Raw genomic sequence first — 24,693 nt, 5'->3', positions numbered from 1 at the left:
CTGCTGTAAGCGTGGTAGTTTGCTGTGTTCTTATGAGAGCATCTCCTCCTCCTGAGATTCAGGTAATCTTTAAGATAAAAAATGAATTAGGCAGAGAAGTAAGACTTGAAGGGGCTGAGGTGTAGGAAACAGAAAACAAACACAATGCAAGTTCAGGGAATGGCAAATAATCTAGTGTAGGCTGAATGATTTTGAAGGAAAAGAGTTATTTGTAAAACTAAACCTGCTGTACTGTTTTCTGAATATTTTCCTTTCATTATGTGGTCTGTAGCTGAATTCCCTTATGCCTTAGTAAGGCATATTGTACTACGGATATTATAGTCCTTGGAAAATGAAGCAGAAGCTGCACAAAAGGTGGTTTTCATTATTATACCCCTGAACACTGCACTTTCCCACTGTGGGTTGCTCACAACTAAACCGGTTGTGTAATCTAAAGCAAGTGTAATCTAATGCTATGTGATCTAAGCTTGGTCTGTACTTCTCTTTTGAGTTTTCTAATCTTATCAGAATAGATAATATTAAAAGTCCCTTCAGGGTTAAAACCCCCCCCCCCCCCCAACCCCCAACGCCTCAAAAAAATATCCAAAAAACAAAAAACTGGTTATTCCAGAGACTACTCCACCTTCTTTTGATTCCAGATGAACATTCTTACGCTCACCTCACGCCCTCACTACGGAGCTCACGGTGCAGTCCTGGGCACTGGCAGCTTCCCGGGGAAAGCAAAGCGCCGTGACACCGTGTGCTATGTGTGCTCAGCTGTCTACTTGTGTCCCAATCCTTGCGACCCCCACTGCAGCCCAGCAGGCTCCCTGGTCCACGGTACTCTCCAGGCAAGATCTCTGGAGTGAGTTGTCTGTCATTCCCCTCTCCAGGGGATCTTCCTGAACCCGAGTCTCAGCATCTCCTGCATTGGCAGGGCTCTTTACCACTGCACCGCCCGGGAAGCCCCATATTCTAACACTACATACACTGTAATCGCTGTACAGTAAGATAAAGCATGCCATTACTGACACTCATTTTCTCATAAATATGGAAAACTTAAAATGTAACCTGCGGATTCAGGTCCCCCCAACACCCCAAGCTCATGTCAATCAAGAGTTCAAACAACTGCAAAAATATTTTTGTAAATTGCAGTCTAGGTTCTGATAAGCAAATAACTTAGGGGATCTAGGCTTACAAGTGTTGCAAATATAGTTTGAAAAACTTGTAAAGCCCTATTTTTAAAGGTTGTGAGGGAAGAAAACAAAGTACATATTTAGCTAACCTCAGATTTAATAAATTAATTGATTATTCAGATCAAAAAAGAATAAGTTGATGACACAATTCAAACTCAAGTAGTTTTGACTGTTGACAGTCTATCATTCTGAAACCTTAGCAGCAAACATAATATACACACAGGTTAAACACATTCTCGCTGTCTGTTAAATATAAATGCATACAGATAAATACATTTACATCCTTCAGTAAGCTGTAAGAGCATAAAACCAGACAACAGATCTTCACCATATTCAACTTATTTGATCTGAAAATAATATACGTTCCAACTTTCAACACATACACTGATTTCTTACCTCACCTTACAAAATAAATTTACACAATTCAACCTATATTATTTCAGGGCTGAATACTGGTTGCATTAATTTATTAAACAGGGACATCATTATAAGGGGGCTTAGAAATTTGTTCTAAAAAGAAAATGAGAACTGAACATGATTTCATCACCTTAAACTGAATTGTTCCTTGGCATTCCCTAACAATAATGTATGGCAGATCATTAACCATAAAGTACATTCTGGGACTCAAAGGACATAAGTGTAGCTCAAAAATTCTTTGACAAAATCATACAATTCTCATTACCTTTGAAAATAAACACTTAAGATTTCTTGCACACACCTTAGATCCTGTTTGAACATTCCATTCAATTTATTAGAATGTTTTATAAAAAATGCTGCATCACAAATACAGAATGAAGAAAAAAGTTAAATCTTATTAAAGCAATTATCACTTTAATAGCATCAGTAAAAAAAAAAAAATAGTACTTTTACTCATGGCATAAAATCTAGCTATTTTCCAGCCATTCTTTGAGCATTTTCAAGTTGGAAAATACATTATAAAAAACTGAAAGATGCTGCCAAGCTTACTCACTGAGTGTTTTTGACACTATAGAAATAAAAGAGAGATTAATACCACAGTTATAACCACTGGGACTCAAGAATTGTTAAATGATAGGATTGAAAGAGTTCAAAGACTCATTTGTCTAGAATTTGTAAAATCACTTCTGTTTCCCAATAAAACAAACCAAAACCACAGATCCTCTCTAAAGCAGTATTCCAGCGTGCTAACACACGTGCTGTCTTGGCCAGATGTTTGCTAGAGATCAGCAGGGAATAGCTATTATCTTCCGGTGAAGATGGAGAACAGAACTGCTCAACTCTTCCTGGCAGCTGGGCTGCCCTCTACTGACTGTCTAAGGTAATAAAGCCAGCAGGTCAACGCAAATCTGCTTCACAAGATAACACTGTTGACAGAAATGTCAATGAGAAAAGGCCTATCACAGCCACAAACAAACTGAACTCCCCTGAATATGCCCCCAAAGAATCTTTTAGTAAATTGACTTTTGGGGCGGGGCGAAAAAAATCAGTAGAGTGCTAATTCTTCAAGTAAACAATTTCAGTTATTTTGAGAACTAGTACAAAAGCAGCTTTATATCATCTTAGTCTCCTTTTCTTTTTTTTTAATTAATTGATTTATTTTTTATTAGTCTCCTTTTCAACACCTTGACGATAACTCTGAAGAAATAACTGTAGTAATGGGTATATACTAATGTCAATCTTTTATGATGATTTGTGTATTAATACAAATCACATTTTTAAAGTCCATCCATTCTGTGGATATTTTAAAGAATAAACATGGGTCATAGTAGATACATGCTGAACAGATTACATCCACAAGTCTCTTGCGATCAAAACTTTTCAGAGCGGTTTCCTTTGTGAAGATTCCTTTTAAGTTAGCAAGATCTTTTCCTCTGTAGTTCATCCCCATGCTTGAGATTTGCAGTAATGCAGGACCAGTTTACCATCACTGCCAAAACACTACAGAAAGAAAAAAAAAAAGCAATAAATTAAACTCAATTTTTGTTATCTTTAGATGAAACTAAGAAAGAAAGAATTGTTATGTGTATCATAAATATCCTTGCACATGTATTTATAAAGGCTATTTCCTTCAACAGATGCAAGCTGCTATTGGACAAATACTAGTAATCATAAATGTTAATGATGCTAAATAAAATCATTCTTACATAGTCTCCTTTTCAATTTCTTGGAGGGAGATCTGGATTACTGACTATATAAACAACCTAGAGGACACTCCCTGTAGGTAAAAAAGGAAATCTCACTTTCTGGTCATATTTCAGTCATCTTCTATTTTTATTATTCATCCCTTAATTCTTCAGTCACTGTGTCATTTATTGAGATACAACTATATTCAAGGTGTTAAGAGACAACAAAGTAATTTTTTTGATAGACAATTATGAATGGCTTATCATCTCTTAAATGATGTGAATTAATGATCACATCAATATACAGATGAGTATATTCTATGAAGAAAATAAAGCAGGAATATTTTACCTCATAGAGGGTCCCAACTTCCTGGTCTGGGGAGGGGGCAAAGGACTGATTCACGTAAATAAACTGCAAGAAAGAACATTTATGGTGATTCATTTTTAAAGGTATTCAGATTAATCTGCATGTTTCTGGTTCCCAGTCAGCTACCTCAAATTCTTTGTCTTCAGAAGTGAACAAAGTGTCCCTAAACTGCTTCTAATTCTCATAAATTAGTAATTAATAAGATCTTTCGGAACAACCTGTTTTCCCTCTGGAGGAGTAACAATTTTTGTTTCCAGCTTTCTATAAGTAAGAAACTTCTGTTTTCACCAAGAGCTTTTAAAGACTTATTCAAGAAATTACATTTGTAAAAAGTACCAATATTCTCATTTATTTATAATTAAAGACAGAGTTTCTCTTAACAAAGTTTTACACACACAGCCCCAAATCAAAACATCTAATTGTGTGCTGCGTACCAATTGCGTCTGATTCTTTGGGACCCCATGGACTGTAGCCTGCCAGGTTCCCCTGCCCATGGAATTTTTCAGGCAAGAATACTGGAGTGAGTTGCCATTTTCTACTCCAACGATCTTCCCCATCCAGGGAGCAAACCTGCATATTTTGTATCTCTAGCATTGGTAGGCGGACTCTTAACCACTGCATCAGTTAAAGTCACTTGCAGCCAAATGACACAGAAAAAAATGTAACAAAATTGAAACCTTACAATCTTGCTGTTCCTTAAAGGATTCATTGTTAAATGTTTCAGTCTAGTCTGTTTCCACTAAAACATTTTAGTACTTAAAAAAATTCCTCAAGATGCTGAAACAAAAGATCATAGTGTCTAGGTGACCTTTCATAGTTTCCTTTTAAGAAAACAAAACACTGAAGGTTAACACAGTCAATTTTCCTTTGTCTATATTAAATTCTAAGACTAAAATTTCCCGGGTTTCACATATGAGCATATTCTATGAAGAAATATGAAAGAAATATGCTCATAGTATATAGCTTTAGAGAAAATTTGTGGTTTGTTTGTTTTATTGGGAAACAATTTATTTTACAAATTCTATACAAATGAGTCATCTCTTTTCAATCCTATCATTTAATGATAGCTTGAATCCCAGTGGTTATAACTGTGGCATTAATCTTTTAGTCCTTAAATATACATATATTCACATACACATAGTTGGTTACTAGATACTATTTGGGATGCCAGCTAGAACAAGAATAAATATCATATACATTTCTCCCTCAGACAATATAGAGTGGTAACAGTACTTCTTAAGTAAGGGGGAGAGGGCTTCCTGGGTAGCTCAGCTGGTAAAGAATCCGCCTGCAACGAGACCCCGGCTTGATTCCTGGGTCAGGCATTCCCCTGGAGAAGGGAGAGGCTGCCCACTCCAGTATTCTCGGGCCTCCCTGGTGGCTCAGCTGGTAAAGAATCCACGCGCAATGGGTTTGGTCTCTGGGTTAGGAAGACCCCCTGGAGGAGGGCACGGCAGCCCACTCCAGTATTCTGGCCTGGAGACTCCCCATGGACACAGGAACGCGGCGGGCTACAGTCCTGGGTTTGCAAAGAGTCAGACTCGACTGAGACCAAGCACAAGGAAGAGGAGGGGTCCTACTGAGATCCAGGTTTGAACTCTGGCTCTAAATCCAAGTAACTTTCTTCAAACTGTGTGCCTGCTTGTAAATACGGAAAACAACAGGACCTATACTTCTTGAAGCTTCTGGGAACAATAAAATGAGATTGTACACATCAAGTATAAGTGCTTGGTATATGTATTCAATAGACTTATAAGTTATACTATTTAACTATTTAAAATAACTCATGTATAAATATCAATTCATTATTAAGACTGAATAAGGCTCTAACATAATTTCAGAAATCAGTGTGCATTTTAACGTGAATCTCCTATGACAGAGACATAATAATTTGTGTTTAGTTCCTGACAGTTCAACTATGAGTAACCCAGATTTTATTATTTTTTGGTACACTTTAAATTAGAGAAAGGACTCTGGATGACAATTTAGTTTATTTCAGCAGACAAACCGAGTGTCTATTATGTGCTAGGAAATGCACAAGGTGTGGAACAAAAATGAGGATTGTGATTCCTACCTTCAATAAGCAAACATACTCAGATAAGAATATAGTTGGGAGAGATGCACTGAGAAGGGGTGTAGCACAAAGATGTGGCATTAGTTTAGCCGAGCCGCTTGGTTAGGAAAGACTTTCTGGAAGAAAAAAGTTGAGGACTAAATTTGGACTTAACTAGGTGAAGAGAGTAATAATTAGGACTCTGTAGGCAAAAGCGACAAAAGATGTTTTGAGTGTCGAAGGGACAATACAGCAGATACAGTAGAGAACTGTAAGAAACCTATGTAACTCTGCAGCAGGAGTTAGCAACTAAAAGTTGACTTTAATATAAAAAAGCAATTAAGCTAGTTTATATGGGATATCCATGGAGATAAAAATTTCAAAATGCAATCTTTAACTAAATGCTAGAACGTGGGAGGATACAATTTTAAAGACTAATGATTTGCTTTTAAATCACCAGTATTCATATAAATGTCTCTTTAGTTGTTTTGGTTGTTATAACCTCTCAACTAGATTATGTAGAAAGGGTTCACAGGAACAGCATACTCTTGAGTTCTTGCACACGGCTAATAGTTGCTGCCTTAAAAGCCAGTTTTGTATTAATAGTATAAAAAATCCATTATTTCACACTTTCTTTGTATTTCTGCTAGCTAAATCTGGAGGTAACCTAATATCCTAAGCCATGACCTTTTCTCCTTAGAGGTCCAAAGGATTTTTCTTTTTATTTCACGTCCAGTAATCTTACTAGAATGTGTCTTGGTGATGGTTGCACGGGGTTAGTATTCTCAGGATCTTGGTAAGTTTTTTCAGTATGTAGTTTCAAATCTGTTTAGAAGCAATTTCTCTTGAATTATAGTTCCAAGTATTTGTCTTGTTCCTTTGCTTTGGTTTTCTTCTTCAGGGACTCCTATTATCTATGTTTACTCTCCTGTGTTCATACTCAGTATTGACGGTCGTCTCATTCTTTTCTTCACTGTGGTGCACAGAACTCTCTAGTTGTGGTACGCAAGCTCAGCAGTTGCATCACACAGGCTTAGCTGCTCCATGGCATGTAGGACCCAGGTCCCCAACCAGGGGTCTAACCCGTGTTCCCTGCACTGCAAGGCAGATTCTTAACTGTTGGACCACCCAGGAAGTCCCTCAAATTCTTTCAACATTTCATTCCACCTCTCCTCAAGACACATCCCAGAGCCTGAGCGACCAAACACTCCAGGCTGAAGTTCTTTTTTTAAGTTAAAGAAATTTTTTAATTCTTAAGGGTTACTTTCTATTTACAATTATTACAAAATAGAGGCTATGTTCCCCATGTTGTACAATACACCCTTCATCCTATCTTGCACCCAATAGTCTTTACATCTCACTTCTCCAGCCCTATATTGCACCCTATTCCCACCACTGGAAACCATTAGTTTGTTCTCTGTATCTGTTAAGTCTGCTTCTTTTTTGTTATATTCACTAGTTTTTTTGTATTTTTTGGTTTCCATGAATAGGTGATATCATACAGTATTCATCTTTCTCTGACTTATTTCATGTAGCTTAATGCCCTTCAAGTCCATCCATGTTGCTGCAAATGGCAAATTTTCTTTCGTTTTAATGGCTCAGTAGCATTCCATTCAGTTATTTATAAAGCTTCCTTAGACAACAATTCGGAGAAAGCAATGGCAACCCACTCCAGTACTCTTGCCTGGAAAATCCCATGGACGGAGGAGCTTGGTAGGCTGCAGTCTATGGGGTCGCTAAGAGTCGGACATGACTGAGCGGCTTCACTTTCACTTTTCACTTTCATGCATTGGAGAAGGAAATGGCAACCCACTCCAGTGTTCTTGCCTGGAGAATCCCAGGAACAGAGGAGCCTGGTGGGCGGCCATCTATGGGGTCGCACAGAGTTGGACACAACTGAAGCGACTTAGCAGCAGCAGCAGACAACAATTTTGCCTTCTTTCTTTTTCTTTGGGATGGTTTTGTTTGCTGCCTCCTATATAATATTATGGACCTCTGTCCATAGTTCTTCAGGCACTGTTTACTAGATCTAATCCCTTGAATCGATTCATTACTTCCACTGTACATTCACAGGAGATTTAAGTCATACTTGGCTGGCCTACTGGTTTTCCCCGCTTTCGTTAGATTAAGCCTGAATTTTGCTAGGAGAAGCTGATGATTTGAGCTACAGTCACTTCAGGTTTTCTTTTTGCTGACTGTATACACCTTTTCCATCTTTGACAAGGACTGATGCTGAAGCTCCAAAACTTTGGCCACCTGATGTGAACAGCTGACTCATCAGGCCCTGATGCTGGTGAAGAGTGAAGGCAGAAGGAGAAGAGGACAACAGACGACGAGATGGTTGGATGGCATCACTGATGCAATGGACATGAACTTGGGCAAACTCAGGGAGATGGTAAGGAACAGAGAAGCCTGGCGTGTTGCAGTCCATGGGGTTGTGAAGAGTTGGACACAACTTGGCGACTGAACAAGTATTTCACTGTGTTGTGTGCGTGTGTATACACATCTTCTGTCCACTTATCTTTTGATAGGTTGCTTGCATATCTTGGCAGCCCATCTGCTAATATGACACAGATCCTGTAGTTGTTGGGAATTTCTACCAACTTGAATCTTAGGGTTCACAAGGATACTGTCACCTGAGTCTTAAGTACACTGATTATGGGGATTTAGTTTTACTTTCTAGTTGACTGTTTTAGTGGGAATTCATATCTTCTGACACTAATGCTATCTTCCCAGAATCCCCAGCATTACCTTTTGACATTTATTTTGCGAAAATGATGTAGGGTCCAGATGGTGACTGCAGCCATGAAATTAAAAGACATTTGCTCCTTTGAAGAATAGCTATGACAAACCTCGACAGCATATTAAAAAAGCAAGACATCACTTTGCCAACAAAGGTCCATATAGTCAAAGCTATAGTTTTTCCAGTAGCCATGAATGGATGTGAGAGTTGGACCATAAAGAAGGCTGAGAGCCAAAGGATTTGATGCTTTTAAACTGTGGTGCTGAAGAAGACTCTTGAGAGTCCCTGGATGGCAAGGAGATCAAACCAGTTAGTCCTAAAGGAAATCAGTCCTGAATATTCACTGGGACGACTGATGCTGAAGCTGAAGCTCCAATATTTTGGCCAGCTGATGTGAACAGCTGACTTACTGGAAAAGACCCTGATGCTGGGAAAGACAGGACAGCAGAAGGGGCGACAAAGGATGAGATGGTTGGATAGTGTCACTGACTCAGTGGACATGCGTTTGAACAAGCTCCAGCGGACAGTGAGGGACAGAGAAGCCTGGCGCCCTGCAGTCCACGGGGTCACAGACAAGAGACAGTAGCACTGAAGGAGAGCAACCCCCGAGAAGATGCGAGTTCCAGCTTAACCTAGAAAAGGGGTAAAAGGTGGCTTTTATGCTTTCATTTCCTAAAAGGGAAGAGAGAGTCATTTTCACTACAGAAGTTTAAAATTGGACCATATGAAATTGCTGGGGCTTTTTTTGGTCAAAACGATTCATGGATGAAAAGTTTACACGGTTCAACCAAATACATGTTGACATCAACCAAGTCCTTTCAGATTACTGAAAATAGGCAATATAAACTGTCAAAATTCTAACATTAACATGGAACAAAGCACTATTTCATTTTTCTTCTATCTACAAATTTCTAAAAGTAATGCTTTAATTACTTGGTTCTCCTCTAGTTACCTATCTCTCCAACTCTTCATGCTCTACCCTAAGTAATCTCTTAAGTGTATGTCCTTATCCCCCTAACTATTCCATTTAGACTTGGCCTCTAGGCAAGGTCCTCTGTTCCTCAGGTTTTAGCTACCATATGCAAGTGGATGACACTATAATCTTCTTGCCCATCTCTGAAATTTAATTAAATTCTTTATGGCACCCTTTAGAACACATGATTTTCTTACTCCAAGTGATCACAAATGGAGATGTTCACCTGTAAAACTCAAAAATCTCCAACACTTTCCCCTTGCAACTTCCTCTGGAGGAATCCCTGGCTTTATGCTATCCTTATCTCAAGTAACTTGTAGTGGTTAATCTATCTTGCACTTAACTTTTGTACTCATGACATGACACTTCCGTGAAAACCAATTACCACCAAAATCTTAGATCAGAGTAGTTTCTTCTTCTTCATTGACAAAAAGAGATAAATTCCAACAAACCTCACTTAATAATCACTTCATTCATTTTGCCAGTTCTCACTCCTGTGTTCACAGGCAACTATGTCCGTCCCCAATCCATATACATACTTGTATTCAAAAAATACTTAATGATTCTTCAATTACCTATCCATTTATATATTATGTGTTAACACAGACCAAGACTGTGATCTGAAGATAAAGGCATTTTATATATTAATACATGTGATAAAAAGTCAAATCCATGTTGACATTTAAGTTTCTGTGGTCAAATACCAAATTCAAAACCAGTGGCATTTAAAATGTTAATGCTAACAATCTGGCATGAAACGCTTAACATGTACCACAGCATGAAATGAGCACAGCTGACCCTCAGAAACAAGGGGGTTGGGATGCCTACCCTCTGAGCAGTCAAAAACCTACATGTGCAAGGCAGATTCAACCAACAGTTGGTCGTGTAGTGGTACACTATGTATTTGAAAAAAATCCACGTGTACGTGGATTTCTGCAGTTCAAACTCATGTTGTTCAAGGGCCATGTATAAGCGGATTTCTGCACTTCAAACTCATGAAGAAAGAACGGTACATCTCTTAGTTCTTCCACAGCACATGGCAAAGGTATACTGCTTACCTTGAGAAGAATGCGAAGGACGCAATATTGATACCAAAACAAAGAAAACTCCAAAACTTTCTGTACCAATATTCTAGGATAGATCTTTCTGCATGGGCATTCAGTGACTTTTTGAGGAAAACCAATATAGTAGGCTAACAAAACTCATTTCATTTCAGGGTTCACCAGAGAATCCTTCAATAAAGCACAGAAATTCCACTAACAAAAGAAATAAAAGGACATTACTGAAGTAAGATATGTGGCTCCATATGTATTTCTATACAAAAGTTATTCATTGTTGCCTAGGAACTATAGATCCCCCTCTGAATCCATGGGCTCTGAATGTTCCCTCAGATTCACCCAGTTGTGATGAAAAACATTTGGAGAGAAAAACTTCAGAAAGTTCCAAAAAGCAAAACTTTAATTTGTTGGGTACTGGCAACTATTTACACAGTATAAGGTATCATAAGGGATCTAAAAGTGATTCAAAGTATATGGAAGAATATGCACAGATTATATGCAAATATGCCATTTTATATAAGGAACCTGAGCATCTACAGAAGATGGTCCTGGAGTCAATCCCCCCCGCCCCCCAGATACTGAGAGATGAATGCTCTGTGAATTTCTGTAGGGAAATGACCACCATTGGTTCATACCAACTGTTCTGAAGCCACAAGTTTAAGAAACTTTTTGATGAAGTCAATGAGTCCTTGGATGGTTCGGGTTCGCTCTACAGCCCATTTCTTTGTCTTCATTATAGGAGTGTCTCCCACCGCCTTTAGCAGAATGTCAACTGTAAAGAAGAAAAAAAAAAAATACAGTTGACCCTGGTCAAAACAGGAACTCAGAGCATCAACGTCTATACAGTCGAAAACCCACCTATAACTTATGCATCCACAGATTCAACCTACAATGTATTATCTATTATTCCAGTAGGTACTTACTGAAAACAATCCATGTATAAGTAGACTTGTTGCTCAGTTGCCAAGTCGTCTGACTCTTTGCAACTCCATGGACCCACTAGACTCCATGGGTTTTTCCAGGCAGGAATACTATAGTGGGTTGCCATTTCCTTAACCAGAGATCTTTCTGATCCAGGGATCAAACCTGCATCTCCTGCATCAGCAGGCAGATTCTTCACCACTGAGTCACATGTGAAGATATAAGTAGACCTGCTTAGTTCAAACTCATGTTGTTCAATGGTCAACTATACTGACAAGTACACTGAAACACCTAAAGAGAATGCGATATAAAAGGCTTTAGAAAGCTTAAATCTTCAACCAATATACAGTTTATGTATTTATGATCCTGGAGGCATGCTTGAATTAAAAACACAAGATATGAAAAGATTCATTTAAAAGAATTTCACTTTCGTTGAAACATCTTGTTTTAATTAAAAAAAGGTAAATCTAAATTTCCAACAAAGATATTTAGAAGGGATTGGTTAAAATAAAAGATATTATACTCTATGATAGAATTCATATACTATAGTAAAGATAAAAGAACACACTTGGAGCTCCCCGAGTTCAAAATCTTGGCTCTGCCACTTGCCAGGTAAGTATACATGTATCTAGGTAAGCCCTTCAACCTCACCACACTACAGTTTCTCCACTTGTAAAATGAGGATAACAGCAGAAACCTGGTAAGACTGTTATAAAGATTAAATGATTATGTATAGAGTGTTTATTTAGAACAGTATCATATAACTCACTCATTAAACCACAAGATAATTAAGCTGCCATTAAAGTATTATAAAAGCATATTTAATAGTATAAAAAAGTTATCAAAAAGTATTACATATAAAACAGCATAATTACGGATAAAAATGCATATGATTTCAATTTCATTAAAACCATCACAGGCACATATTCATGTACGTGTATAATATGCTCCAAAATAGTATTTTCTAGTAGGAGTATTATAGGTGATTATTACTTGATTTTACTTGTGCTTTTTGTAATTATCAAGTTTTCTACAATAAGCTTTTTAATGAAGGAAAACACTAAAAATTATTAAAAAGAAATACATCAACTAGGGCCAAAAAAGTTTCAGAGAAATCAAATGTTTCAGTAATTCAAAAACAAAGATGCAAATAGAAAGACTATGAATTTGTCTCCAGAAATTACTTCACTTAACAAAAAAATTAGAAGTTTTTTTAACAATGAGGCAGAAGAATGGATTAGTTCTGACAAAATAGTGGAAATCACTGCTGCCAAACAGAAAAAAGAATGAAAAGCAATGAGGATCGTTTAAGAGACTTCTGGGACAACATTAAAGGTGTAATATTTATATTATACCCTAGAAGGGGAAGAGAGAGAGAGAGAACGCACCTGAGAAAATATCTAAAGAGATAATAGCTGAAAATTTCCCTAACCTAGGGAAGCAAACAGTCACCAAAGTCTAGGAAGTGAAGAAAGCTCCATATAGGATTACTTCACAGAGAAATATACAATATATTGTAATCAAAGTGACGAAAACTGAAGATAAACAGAAAATACTTGTACGTATAAAACATACATGGGAACTTCCATAAGGCTACTGGCTGATTTTTTAACAAAAACTCTTCAGGTCAGAAGGGAGCGACATGATATACTTACTCACAGTGATGACAGAGAAAAACTTACAACCAAGAACACACTACCCAGCAAGGCTCTCATTCAGCTTTGATGAGGAAATCAAAAACTTTATAAAGATTTTAAAAAAAAGCTGGAAGAACTCAGTACCACCAGCGTTACAACAAATGCTGAAGAAACTTTTATAGGTGGAAAAGAAAAGGCCACAACTAGAAATAAGAAAACTATGACACAGAAAAGCTCACTGGTGAAGGCAAACATGCAGTAAAGGCAGGAAGGCATTTGTAGACCAAGCTAGCAGGAAAGTTTAAAGAAAAAAACAGTAAAATCATCTGTATTCATAATAGGCAGTTTAAAGGACACATAAAACAAATCAGATGTAAAATACAGTATCAAAACAGTAACTATGAAAGAAGGAAAGTATAGCTGCAAAGTATCTAAAGTGCATTTAAAATTAAGAGATCAGCGACTTAAAACAAGTACACGTACATATTGGCTCCTCCATAAACACCTCATGGTAACTGCAAAACAGAAATCTATTAACAGACATTCATACAAAAAAAGAAAAAGGAATCCAAACTTAACACCAAAGATACTCATCAAATCACAAGAGAATGAAAGAAGGCGAACAAAAAGACCTAGAAAGATGAACCCAAAATAATGAACAAAATGGCAGTAGGAACACAGATATCAATAATTACTTTAAGAGATAACAGACTAAATGCTCCAACCAAAAAAGACTGGCTAAATGGATACAAAAACAAAATCTGTATAGTTGCTGCCTACCAGGGAAACCCTTCAGATCTAAACATACATATAGACAGAAAGTGTGGGGAATGGAAAAAGGTATTCCACACAAATGGAAATCAAATGAAAGCCACAGTTGCAACAGTTGTATCAGACAACATACACTTTAAATAAAGACTGTTACAAGAGACAGAGAAAGACACTACATAATAATGAAAGGATCAATCCAAGAAGATATAACAATTGTAAATATATATGCACCCAACAGAGAAACACCTCAACATATAAGGCAAATGTTAACAGATACAACAGGAGTAAATGACAGTAACACAATAGTTGGAGTCTTTTAACACTCCACTTACATCCATGGGCAGATTATTCAGACAGAAAAATCAATAAGGAAACATAAGTCTTAAATGACACATTAGACTAGATTGACTCAACTGATATTTGTATAGAGTGTTCCATCCAAAAGCAGCAGAACACATATTCTTCTCAAATGCATGCAGAACATTCTCTAGGACAGATCACATGCTGTGCCACAAAGCCAGCTTTGGAAAATTGAAGAAAACAATTCATATCAAGAATCTTTTCTGACCACAATACAAGGCTAGAAATCCACTACTGGAAAAAAACTGCAAAAACACAAACACATGGAAGCTAAACAATCAATGCATCACTGAGGAAATCAAAGAGGAAACAAAAAATACCTAGAGACAAATGAAAACGAACAGTGATCCAAAAGCTATGAAACACAGCAAAAGCAGTTCTAAAAGGAAAGTTGACAGTGATACAGATTTCCTTTGGGAAGAAGAAAAATCTCAAACCACCTTACATCTAAAGCAACTAGAGAAAGAACAACAAACAAAATCCAAAGTTAGTAGGAGGAAAGGAAAAATAAAGATCAGAGCAGAAGTCAGTGAAATAAAGACAAAGATCACGGAAACTGAAAGCTGGTTCTTTGAAAATATAAATAAACTTGATAAACCTTTAGTCAGACTCATCAGGAAAAAAATGAAGAGGGCCCACCCACATCAATAAAATCAGAAACGAAAAAGAAGTTACAACAGACACCACAGAAAATCAAAGGATCATAAGAGACTACTCTGAGCAACTATATGCCAATAAAATGGACAACCGAGAAGAAATGGACAAATTTTAAGAAAGGTACAATCTTCCAAGACTGAACCAGGAAGAAATAGAAAATATGAACAGATCAATTACCTATTTATTCAGTACTAAAACTGAATCAGAAATTCGAAAACTGCCAATAAACTAAACTCCAGGACCAGACGGCTTCACAGGTGAATTCTACCAAATATTTCCAAGATTTAATGCTTATTCTTCTGAAACTATTCCCAAAAGTCGCAGAGGAAAGAACACTTACTAACTCATTCAATGAGGTCACCCTGTTGGAAAACCAGAAAAAGGTATCACAAAAAAAGAAAATTACAGGCCAGTATCAGTGACGGACACAGATGCAAACATCCTCAACAAAATACTAGCAAACTGATTCCAACAATACATCAAAAGGACCATACACCATGATTAAGTGGGTTTTATCCCAGCGGTGTGATGAGTTTTCAACATCTACAAATCAATCAGTGATACTAAACTAATAAAGCTCATCAACAAATTCCCTTAAGTTGCTGGATACAAAATTAGCGTACAGTAATCTGTTGCATTTCCATAGACTAACAACAAAATATCAGAAAGAGAAATTAGGGAAACAATCTCACTTACTATTGCATGAAAAACAACCAAATAAGGAGGCAAAACCCTTGTATTCCAAAAACTGTAAGACATTGATGTAAGGAACCGAAGACAACACAAAAGAATGATAATGATATACTGTGTTCTTGGATTGGATGAATCAGTATAGTTAAAATGACTACACTACCCAAGACAATCTACAGATTCAATCCAATTCCCATCAAATTACCAATGGCATTTTTCACAGAACTAAAACAAGCATTTTAACAACCGTGAGAAAGACCAGAGCTGGAGGAACCACAGTCCTTGCCTCTGGACTGTACTACATGCGACAGTCACCAAAGCAATACAGGACTGACACCAAAACACACACAGGTCAATAAGAAACCACATCATGGCCACGTAACCTACTACAGAGGAGACAAGAATATACCATGAAGACAAGACAGTTTCTTCAGTAAGTGCTGCTGGAAAACTGGACAGCTACATGTGAAAGAATGAAATCAGATCATCCACTACCACCACATACACAAATAAACTCAAAATATATTAAAGACCTAAAATATAAGACTGGATATTAAAAAATTCCTAGGGGAAAACACAGGCAGAACACTCTGACATAAAATGCAACATTTTTCTGGATCTGTCTTTTTCAGCACTGGAAGTAACAGCAAATGTAAGCAAACAGGACCTAATTAAAAGTTAAAGCTTTGGCACAGTGAAAGAGACCATCAAAACAAAAAGACAACCTATGGACTGGGAGGAAATATCTACAAATAATGTAATAGACAAGGGATTAACTTCTAAAATATTCCAAGAGCTCTTACAACTTAGTATCAAAAAAAACCAAACAGCCCAATTAGAAAATGGGCAGAAGCCCTAAACAGATATTTCTCCAAAGAAGACACAGATGGTCAAAAGGCATTTGAAAAGATGCTCAATACTGCTATTTATTAGAGAAATGCAAATCAAAGCTACCATGAAGTCACGTCAGTCAGAATGGCCATTAAGAAGTCTACAAGTAATAAATGCTGGAGAGGGTGTGGAGAAAAAGGAGCCCTCTTATACTGTTGGTGGGAATGTAATTAACAGACATTATGGAGACCAGTATGGAGGTTCCTTAAAAAACTAAAAATAGAGTTACCATAAAACCCTGCAATCCCACTCCTGCGCATATACCTGGAGAAAACCAAAACACACCCAAATGTTCATAGCAGCACTATTTAAAATAGCCAAGATATGGAAGAAACCTAAGTATTCGTCAAAAGATAAACAGGAAAAAAGATGTGGGGTATCACTCGGCGAAAAAATGGAACAAAATAATGCCACTTGCAGCAACATGGACGGATCTAGAGATCATATTAAGTCAGACAGAGAAAGATAATTATCGTATGATACAACTTACATGTGGAATCTAAAAAAAAAAAATGACACGGATGAACTTACTTACAAAGTAGAGAGTCACAAACAGAAAAAAACAAATTTATAGTTACCAAAGGGGAGAGGTGAGAAAGGAAATGGCTACCCACTCCAGTGTTCTTGCCTAGAGGATCCCAGGGACAGAGGAGCCTGGTGGGATGCTGTCTATGGGGTCGCAGAGTCGGACACGACTGAAGCGACTTAGCAGCAGCAGCAGCAAAGGGGAGAGGAATATATTAGGAATTTGGGATTAATACATACTACTAGATATAAAACAGGTAAACAGGACTTGCTTTATAGCACAGGGAACTATATTCAATTATCTTGCGATAATGTACAATGGAAAAGATTAAGACAAAGAATCTATACATATATGTATAGCTGAATTGGGGCTTCCCAGGTGGTGCAGAAGTAAAGAATTCACATGAGACAAGAGACTTGGGTTTGATCTGTGGGTTAGGAAGATCTCCTGGAGTAGGAAGTAGCAACCCACTCCAGTATTCTCACCTGGAAAATCTCATGGACAGAGGAGCCTGGTGGTTACAGGGTTACAGAGTTGGACATGATTGAGCAATACACACACATGTAGCTGAATCACTTTGCTGGACACTTGAAACTAACACAACGCTGTAAATTAACCATGCGCCTGCTTGCTGGATTGATTCAGTCATAGCTGACCCTCTGCAACCCTACACACTGTAGCCCTCCAGCCTCCTCTGTCCATGGGATTCTCCAGGCAAGAGTAATGGAGAGGGTTGCCAAGCCCTCCTCCAGGAGATCTTCCTGACCCAGGGATAGAACCTGAGTCTCTTAAGTCTCCTGCATTGGCAGGCAGGTTCTTTACCCAGAGCACCACCTGAGAAGCCCAAATTACCTATACTTCAATTTAAAAAAAAATTAAAAATTAAATCAAAAGAAAGACTGAAAGCAGAAGAGTTCTGCTGCCCCTTAAAGTCAAGTCTATTCTATTACATCCTTCTTGTCCCATTCCTTGGTTATTAAAAATTGGGTCACTATGAGGTTACTGAGATTAATTTATTCAAGTTTATCCCTGGAATGACGCTATCTGAAACCCATAATGCACTGTTTCCTTTTCTACTAAAGTTTATCTTCATAGAACCGTTCAACTTCAGCTTCTTGAGTGTTACTGGTTGGGGCATAGGTTTGGATTACCGTGATATTGAATGGTTTGCCTTGGAAATGAACAGAGATCTTTCTGTCATTTTTGAGACTGCATCTAAGTACTGCATTTCGGACTCTTTTGTTGACCATGATGGCTACTCCATTTCTTCTAAGGGATTCCTGCCCACAGTAGTAGATATAATGGTCATCTGAGTTAAATTCACCCATTCCAGTCCATTTCAGTTTGCTGATTCCTACAATGTTGACATTCACTCTTGCCATTTCCTGTTTGACCACTTTCAATTTGCCCTGATTCATGGACCTAACATTCCAGGTTCCTATGCAATATTGCTCTTTCCAGCATTGGACCTTGCTTCTATTACCAGTCCCATCCACCACTGGGTATTGTTTTTGCTTTGGCTCCATCCCTTCATTCTTTCTGGAGTTATTTCTCCACTGATCTCCAGGAGCATATTGGGCACCTACTGACCTGGGGAGTTCCTCTTTCAGTATCCTATCATTTTGCCTTTTCACACTGTTCATGGGGTTCTCAAGGCAAGAATACTGAAGTGGTTTGCCATTCCCTTCTCCAGTGGACCACATTCTGTCAGACCTCTCCACCATGACCCGTCCATCTTGGGTGGCCCCACACGGCATGGCTTAGTTTCAGTGAGTTAGACAAGGCTGTGGTCCGTGTGATCAGATTGGCTAGTTTACTGTGAGTATGGTTTCAGTGTGCCTGCCTTCTGATGCCCTCTCGCAACACCTACCGTCTTACTTGGGTTTCTCTTACCTTGGACATGGGGTATCTCTTCACGGCTGCTCCACAGCAAAGCACAGACGCTGCTCTTTACCTTGGACGAGGGGTATCCCCATTCAATATCACGGTAATCCAAGTCTATGCCCCAACCAGTAACGCTGAAGAAGCTGAAGGTGAACGGTTCTATGAAGACCTACAAGACCTTCTAGAATTAACACCCAAAAAAGATGTCCTTTTTGTCATAGGGGACTGTAACGCAAAAGCAGGAAGTCAAGAAACACCTGGAGTAACAGGCAAATTTGGCCTTGGAGTACGGAATGAAGCAGGACAAAGGCTAACAGAGTTCTGCCAAAAGAATGCACTGGTCATAGCAAACACCCTGTTCCAACAACACAAGAGAAGACTCTACACATGGACATCACCAGATGGTCAAAACCAAAATCAGACCGATTATATTCTTGGCAGCCAAAGATGGAGAAGCTCTGTTAAGTCAGCAAAAACAAGACTGTGAGCTGACTGTGGCTCAGATCATGAACTCCTTATTGCCAAATTCAGACTGAAATTGAAGAAAGTAGGGAAAACCACTAGACCATTCAGGTATGACCTAAATCAAATCCCTTATGACTATACAGTGGAACTGAGAAATAGATTTAAGGGACTAGAACTGATAAGAGTGCCTGATGAACTATGGACGGAGGTTCGTGACATTGTACAGGAGACAGGGATCAAGGCCATCCCCATGGAAAAGAAATGCAAAAAGGCAAAATGGTTCTCTGAGGAGGCCTTACAAATAGCTGTGAAAAGAAGAGAAGCGAAAAGCAAAGAAGAAAAGGAAAGATATTTCCTTTCGAATGCAGAGTTCCAAGGAATAGCAAGGAGAGATAAGAAAGCCTTCTTCAGCGATCAATGCAAAGAAATAGAGGAAAACAACAGAATGGGAAAGACTAGAGATCTCTTCAAGAAAATTAGAGATACCAAGGAAACATTTCATGCAAAGATGGGCTCAATAAAGGACAGAAATGGTCTGGACCTAACAGAAGCAAAAGATACTAAGAAGAGATGGCAAGAATACACAGAAGAACTGTACAAAAAAGATCTTCATGACCCAGATAATCACGATGGTGTGATAATTCACCTAGAGCCAGACATCCTGGAATGTGAAGTCAAGTGGGCCTTAGGAAGCATCACTACGAACAAAGCTCGTGGAGGTGATGGAATTCCAGTTGAGCTATTTCAAATTCTGAAAGATGATGCTGTGAAAGTGCTGCACTCAATATGCCAACAAATTTAGAAAACTCAGCAGTGGCCAGAGGACTGGAAAAGGTCAGTTTTCATTCCAATCCCAAAAAAAGGCAATGCCAAAGAATGCTCAAACTACCACACAATTGCACTCATCTCACACGCTAGTAATGTTCAAAATTCTCCAAGCCAGGCTTCAGCAATACATGATCCATGAACTGCCAGATGTTCAAGCTGGCTTTAGAAAAGGCAGAGGAACCAGAGATCAAATTACCAACATCCGCTGGATCACCGAAAAAGCAAGAGAGTTCCAGGAAAACATCTATTTCTGCTTTATTGACTATGCCAAAGCCTTTGACTGTGTGGATCAAAATAAATTGTGGAAAATTCTGAAAGAGATGGGAATACCAGACCACCTGACCTGCCTCTTGAGAAACCTGTATGCAGGTTAGGAAGCAACAGTTAGTAGTGGACATGGAACAACAGACTGGTTCCAAATAGGAAAAGGAGTACGTCAAGGCTGTATGTTGTCACCCTGCTTATTAGACTTATATGCAGAGTACATCATGAGAAATGCTGGTCTGGAGGAAGCACAAGCTGGAATCAAGATTGCCGGGAGAAACATCAATAACCTCAGATATGCAGATGACACCACCCTTATGGCAGAAAGTGAAGAGGAACTAAAAAGCCTCTTGATGAAAGTGAAAGAGGAGAGTGAAAAAGTTGGCTTAAAGTTCAACATTCAGAAAACTAAGATCATGGCATCTGGTCCCATCACTTCATGGGAAATAGATGGGGAAACAGTGGAAACAGTGGCTGACTTTATTTTTTGGGCTCCAAAATCACTGCAGATGGTGACTGCAGCCATGAAATTAAAAGACGATTACTCCTTGGAAGGAAAGTTATGACCAACCTAGATAGCATATTATAAAGCAGAGACACTACTTTGCCAACAAAGGTCCGTCTAGTCAAGGCTATGGTTTTTCCAGTAGTCATGTATGGATGTGAGAGTGGGACTGTGAAGAAAGCTGAGCACAGAAGAATTGATGCTTTTGAACTGTGGTGTTGGAGAAGACTCCTGAGAGTCCCTTGGACTGCAAGGAGATCCAACCAGTCCATCCTCAAGGAGATCAGTCCTGGGTGTTCATTGGAAGGACTGATGCTGAAGCTCCAGTACTTTGGCCACCTCATGCAAAGAGTTGACTCATTGGAAAAGACCCTGATGCTGGGAGGGATTGGGGGCAGGAGGAGAAGGAGACAACAGAGGATAAGATGGCTGGATGGCATCAGGGACTCGATGGACATGAGTTTGAGTAAACTCCGGGAACTGGCGATGGACAGGGAGGCCTGGCGTGCTGCGATTCATGGGGTCGCAGAGTCGGACAGGACTGAGCGACTGAACTGAACTGAAAGTTTATTTTCCTTCTTCCACTTGGTAATTCTAGTCTCAGTTATCCAAGGACAAAAGATGAATTGGGAGATAACTAATGGGATTTTGGTTAACTAATCTTCCACACAGCCTTGTCCCTGTTCCCTAAATTCCCTGGGGCTATCAGTCAACTATAACTGCGCATTCCAAGAATGTGAAGCAGAAAATAGTGAGCTGTATTACTGAAGAAGGCAAGGGCAAGAAGCTAGAGAGGAAAAATATTTATAATTAAAGCTATATATTTTTAAAAAAATTATAAAATGTAATTTGCTTGTAGTTCTCAACCATAACTACACATTAAGACTCAACTGGGAGAACATTTACAAGAATACATATGCCTACATCAATTAAATCAGAATCTTCTGGAAGTAGGGCCTTGGCACTGGTAGTTTAAAAGCTCCCTCAGATGATCCTAAAGGGCCGCAAGAACCAACAACCTGGGTCTGCTTCAATAAGCTGTAGATTAAACCAAATGTGGAATATATGAAATATTTAAGCTTTTCTCTATCAAAAAACGTCCTCAAAAAAAGGATGACAATTTCAGGGTAGAAATTCAATAGCTAGAAAGTAAGTGTGACATCAGAGAAGCTAACTGAAATATTCACAGGAGCCAGAAGATGAAAATTTGGTGTTTAAAGAATGGTTAAAAAATCATAAATTGAGCAGACCCAAGAAAACACACCATATCTAGGTTGTGAGCAGTTATCTTTTAGCCACAGTTCTCACAGCGATCTCCAGGGTCAAGTACGTAGTAAACTGTTGACTAACACTGCTAGATATTAAGACAAACCTTTTCAAAGTCTGTTTTGGCTTACAGTAAATTGGAAAGGAAAAAAAGGGAACAACAGTACTATATATAAAACAGGTAACTAATAGGGACCTACTGTAGAGCACAAGGCATGCTACTCAATACTCTATAATCACCAACGGGGAAATGAATCTTAAAGAGTGGATATATATATATAACTGATTCACTTCACTGTACAGCTGAAACCATCACAACGACTCCAAAAAAATAAGGAGATCTGTAAAACTCAAGGGATTCATCTGAAGGACGATTTTAGTGGTTATCTACAGAAATAATTACAGGGTTTTGTTCCTCTACTGGTGCATCAGGTGGAAATGAAAGAAAAGACTTCTCTCAAATGTAGTCAGTCTGACTTGAAAGAGGGACAATGCTGGGACAGACAATTACACTCCACAGCAGCAGAAAATGAAGCTGGATGAAAGGCCAAGAGATCAGTAAGCACAAAATGCCATACCTACACTTTAACACTCAGGACAGAAAATTATTTCCTGCTTTTCTCATAGGCAACTCTACATAGAGAGCTCCACTTAGGAATTTCTGCATTTTACAAAGGAATTTTGTATTTTACAAGGGCGAACTAATTCTCAAGCAATAAAGGGTTGAGGACAGCCAGTTCAAGCAATGAAATGATTTGTAACGAATGTAATTCCTTACAAAGATTCCAAAATGATGTTGCCTTTTTTTTTGTTTTTTAAAGGCGATGCTAATGTTTTCGGTTTTCCCTTAGCAGTGTTCAAAACCCGTTTTTTGGTCCAAGATGAGCTCTCACCAATTTGGAATAAAAAAAACCGGTGACCTAGTTGGAAGGTGTGGATTCTACTTCAGATCTGCTACCGACTATCCTTAACCACCTTAGATGGCTGGATGGCATCACCGACACAACGGACATGAGTTTGAGCAAACTCCGGGAAATGGTGAAGCCTGGAGTACTGCAGTCCAGGGGTCGCACAGAATCCGAAACGACTGAGCGACTGAACGACAATCCTTATCAGCTAAAGTCACTATTCAAACAATTAGATATCGCATTAAGTTCTCAGAGCTACCAAGATCCCACAGTGCTCCCACCTTCACAGAGCTCGCAGTCTGGCTATTTCAAAGGAAGGTGAGAGTACACGGTTTTAAAACCCAGCGCCACATCGCGAAGGCGCCTCTAGGGATAGCTTTTCTTTCGAGGCACTCAAACGTCTTGAAAGCCGAAAAGTATACTTCCTTTCTCCTGACTGGTCAAGAACCTCGTCTGGAAACGGCCCTACCCTAAATTTTGCTTCTTATTAGTCGCCATCCCTTTTCGAAGACAACCTCAACCTCCCGCCTATGCCCAGAGACAGTGCTCTGAAAATTACTTTTTTTCTTGGTGTCACCGACAGCTTCCTCTGTTCCTGGGGAGACTGCAGCCGAAGAAGGGGGCTCCGGAGTGGCTGTTTCTGGGGAGACCTCCGTAGGCCCTTCAGCTTCGGGAGCAGTTGAGGGAGGCAGCTGCAGCGCAGACTCCTGCTCCTCAGCCATCTTGCTTGGAGGGAAGGGAGGGCGGAAGCGGTGGCTCAGCGCGTGCGGTGGGCGGGCCTTGCGCCGAGGAGCATCTCTAGAGAGGCGCCGGGGTAGGGGCGGGGGAGAACCCGACCCAACCCTGACTCGGAATCGCAGGTTGGTCCCTAGACCGCTGACAGAACAACTATTATTTCACTCTAGCAAGCTTCCGGAAAAGCTTCCTGAAGGCGACGTCTCCGTCAGCCGCCGAGTGCGCAGGCGCCCCTAAACTCCGCGCCCCGGCCCTGCAGCTGTTTCCGCTTCCCCCCGTGCCGACCCCTCCCAAGCCCCGCCCCGTGCAAACCCCGCCCCGAGCCTCGGGGGCGCGCGCGCGCGCGCGTGTGCGGGAGGGGGCGGGTGGGGAAGGACAGCCGGCGAGATCCCGAGGCGAGGCTCGCGCGTCCGCCCCCGCCCTGGCCCCCAGCTCCCACCCGGTCCGCCCGGCTCAGCCATGATCAAGGCGATCCTCATCTTTAACAACCACGGGAAGCCGCGGCTGTCCAAGTTCTACCAGCCCTACGTGAGTGCCCGCCGCCGCCGATCCGGGCGAGGGGGGAGTCGTTGGCGGCCGGCAGCGCCCTCCGGGCGACCCCCTCAGGCGCGCCGCGGCCCTTCTGGCGCCCCGGCCGCCGCGCGCTCCGGGCTGTCAGCCCCCGGATGGGTGTGCCAGGTGCCCACCTCCCGCCGCGCTCCCTTCCTCCGACGTGGCTCCTCTCAGGCGGCTCCTCCGCTTGTCTGTGGGCTGGGTGGCTTCCCGGCTGTGCGGGCGAGGCCCTGGAGACTTCCCGGTGCGGGGCCGAAGCGGGTCTGGAGGCTGCAGCCCACCTGCGCGGGCGAGCCCACCGCGGTTTGCAGCCCGCGGCTCCTGTTAGCAGCCGAGGGAGACGGCGCGGAGCCGGTTGTTCT

General features: G+C 40.1%; 2 protein-coding genes across 4 annotated transcripts in view; one reads left to right on the top strand and one right to left on the bottom strand.

The window, feature by feature from the left end:
• Window positions 1–1,254: 1,254 nt before the first annotated feature.
• On the bottom strand, window positions 1,255–24,016 carry ATG12 (autophagy related 12). Its single transcript, XM_043920062.1, has 4 exons — window positions 23,604–24,016; window positions 11,107–11,243; window positions 3,627–3,689; window positions 1,255–3,092 (listed from the first exon to the last, which is right to left on the bottom strand). Exons 1-4 carry the CDS (start codon window positions 23,764–23,766, stop codon window positions 3,033–3,035), a joined length of 423 nt encoding a protein of 140 aa, XP_043775997.1. The 5' UTR covers window positions 23,767–24,016; the 3' UTR covers window positions 1,255–3,032.
• Window positions 24,017–24,101: 85 nt separating this feature from the next.
• Window positions 24,102–24,693, top strand: part of AP3S1 (adaptor related protein complex 3 subunit sigma 1) — a 72,178-nt gene continuing 71,586 nt past the window's right edge. For all 3 annotated transcript variants that reach the window (XR_006343984.1, XM_043920059.1, XM_043920060.1), the window contains exon 1: window positions 24,102–24,307. Coding sequence is in view for 2 of the 3 variants with exons in the window: in XM_043920059.1 (XP_043775994.1) it covers window positions 24,239–24,307 (69 nt within the window). In the remaining variant the exon portion in view is untranslated. The remainder of the gene's footprint in view (window positions 24,308–24,693) is intronic.

This window comes from Cervus elaphus, chromosome 12 (genome assembly GCF_910594005.1).
Source record: "Cervus elaphus chromosome 12, mCerEla1.1, whole genome shotgun sequence".
In the NCBI taxonomy this organism is placed as follows: Eukaryota; Metazoa; Chordata; class Mammalia; order Artiodactyla; family Cervidae; genus Cervus; species Cervus elaphus.
The sequence above is the reverse complement of the archived record's forward strand: the minus strand, read 5'-3'. Positions and strand labels throughout refer to the sequence as shown.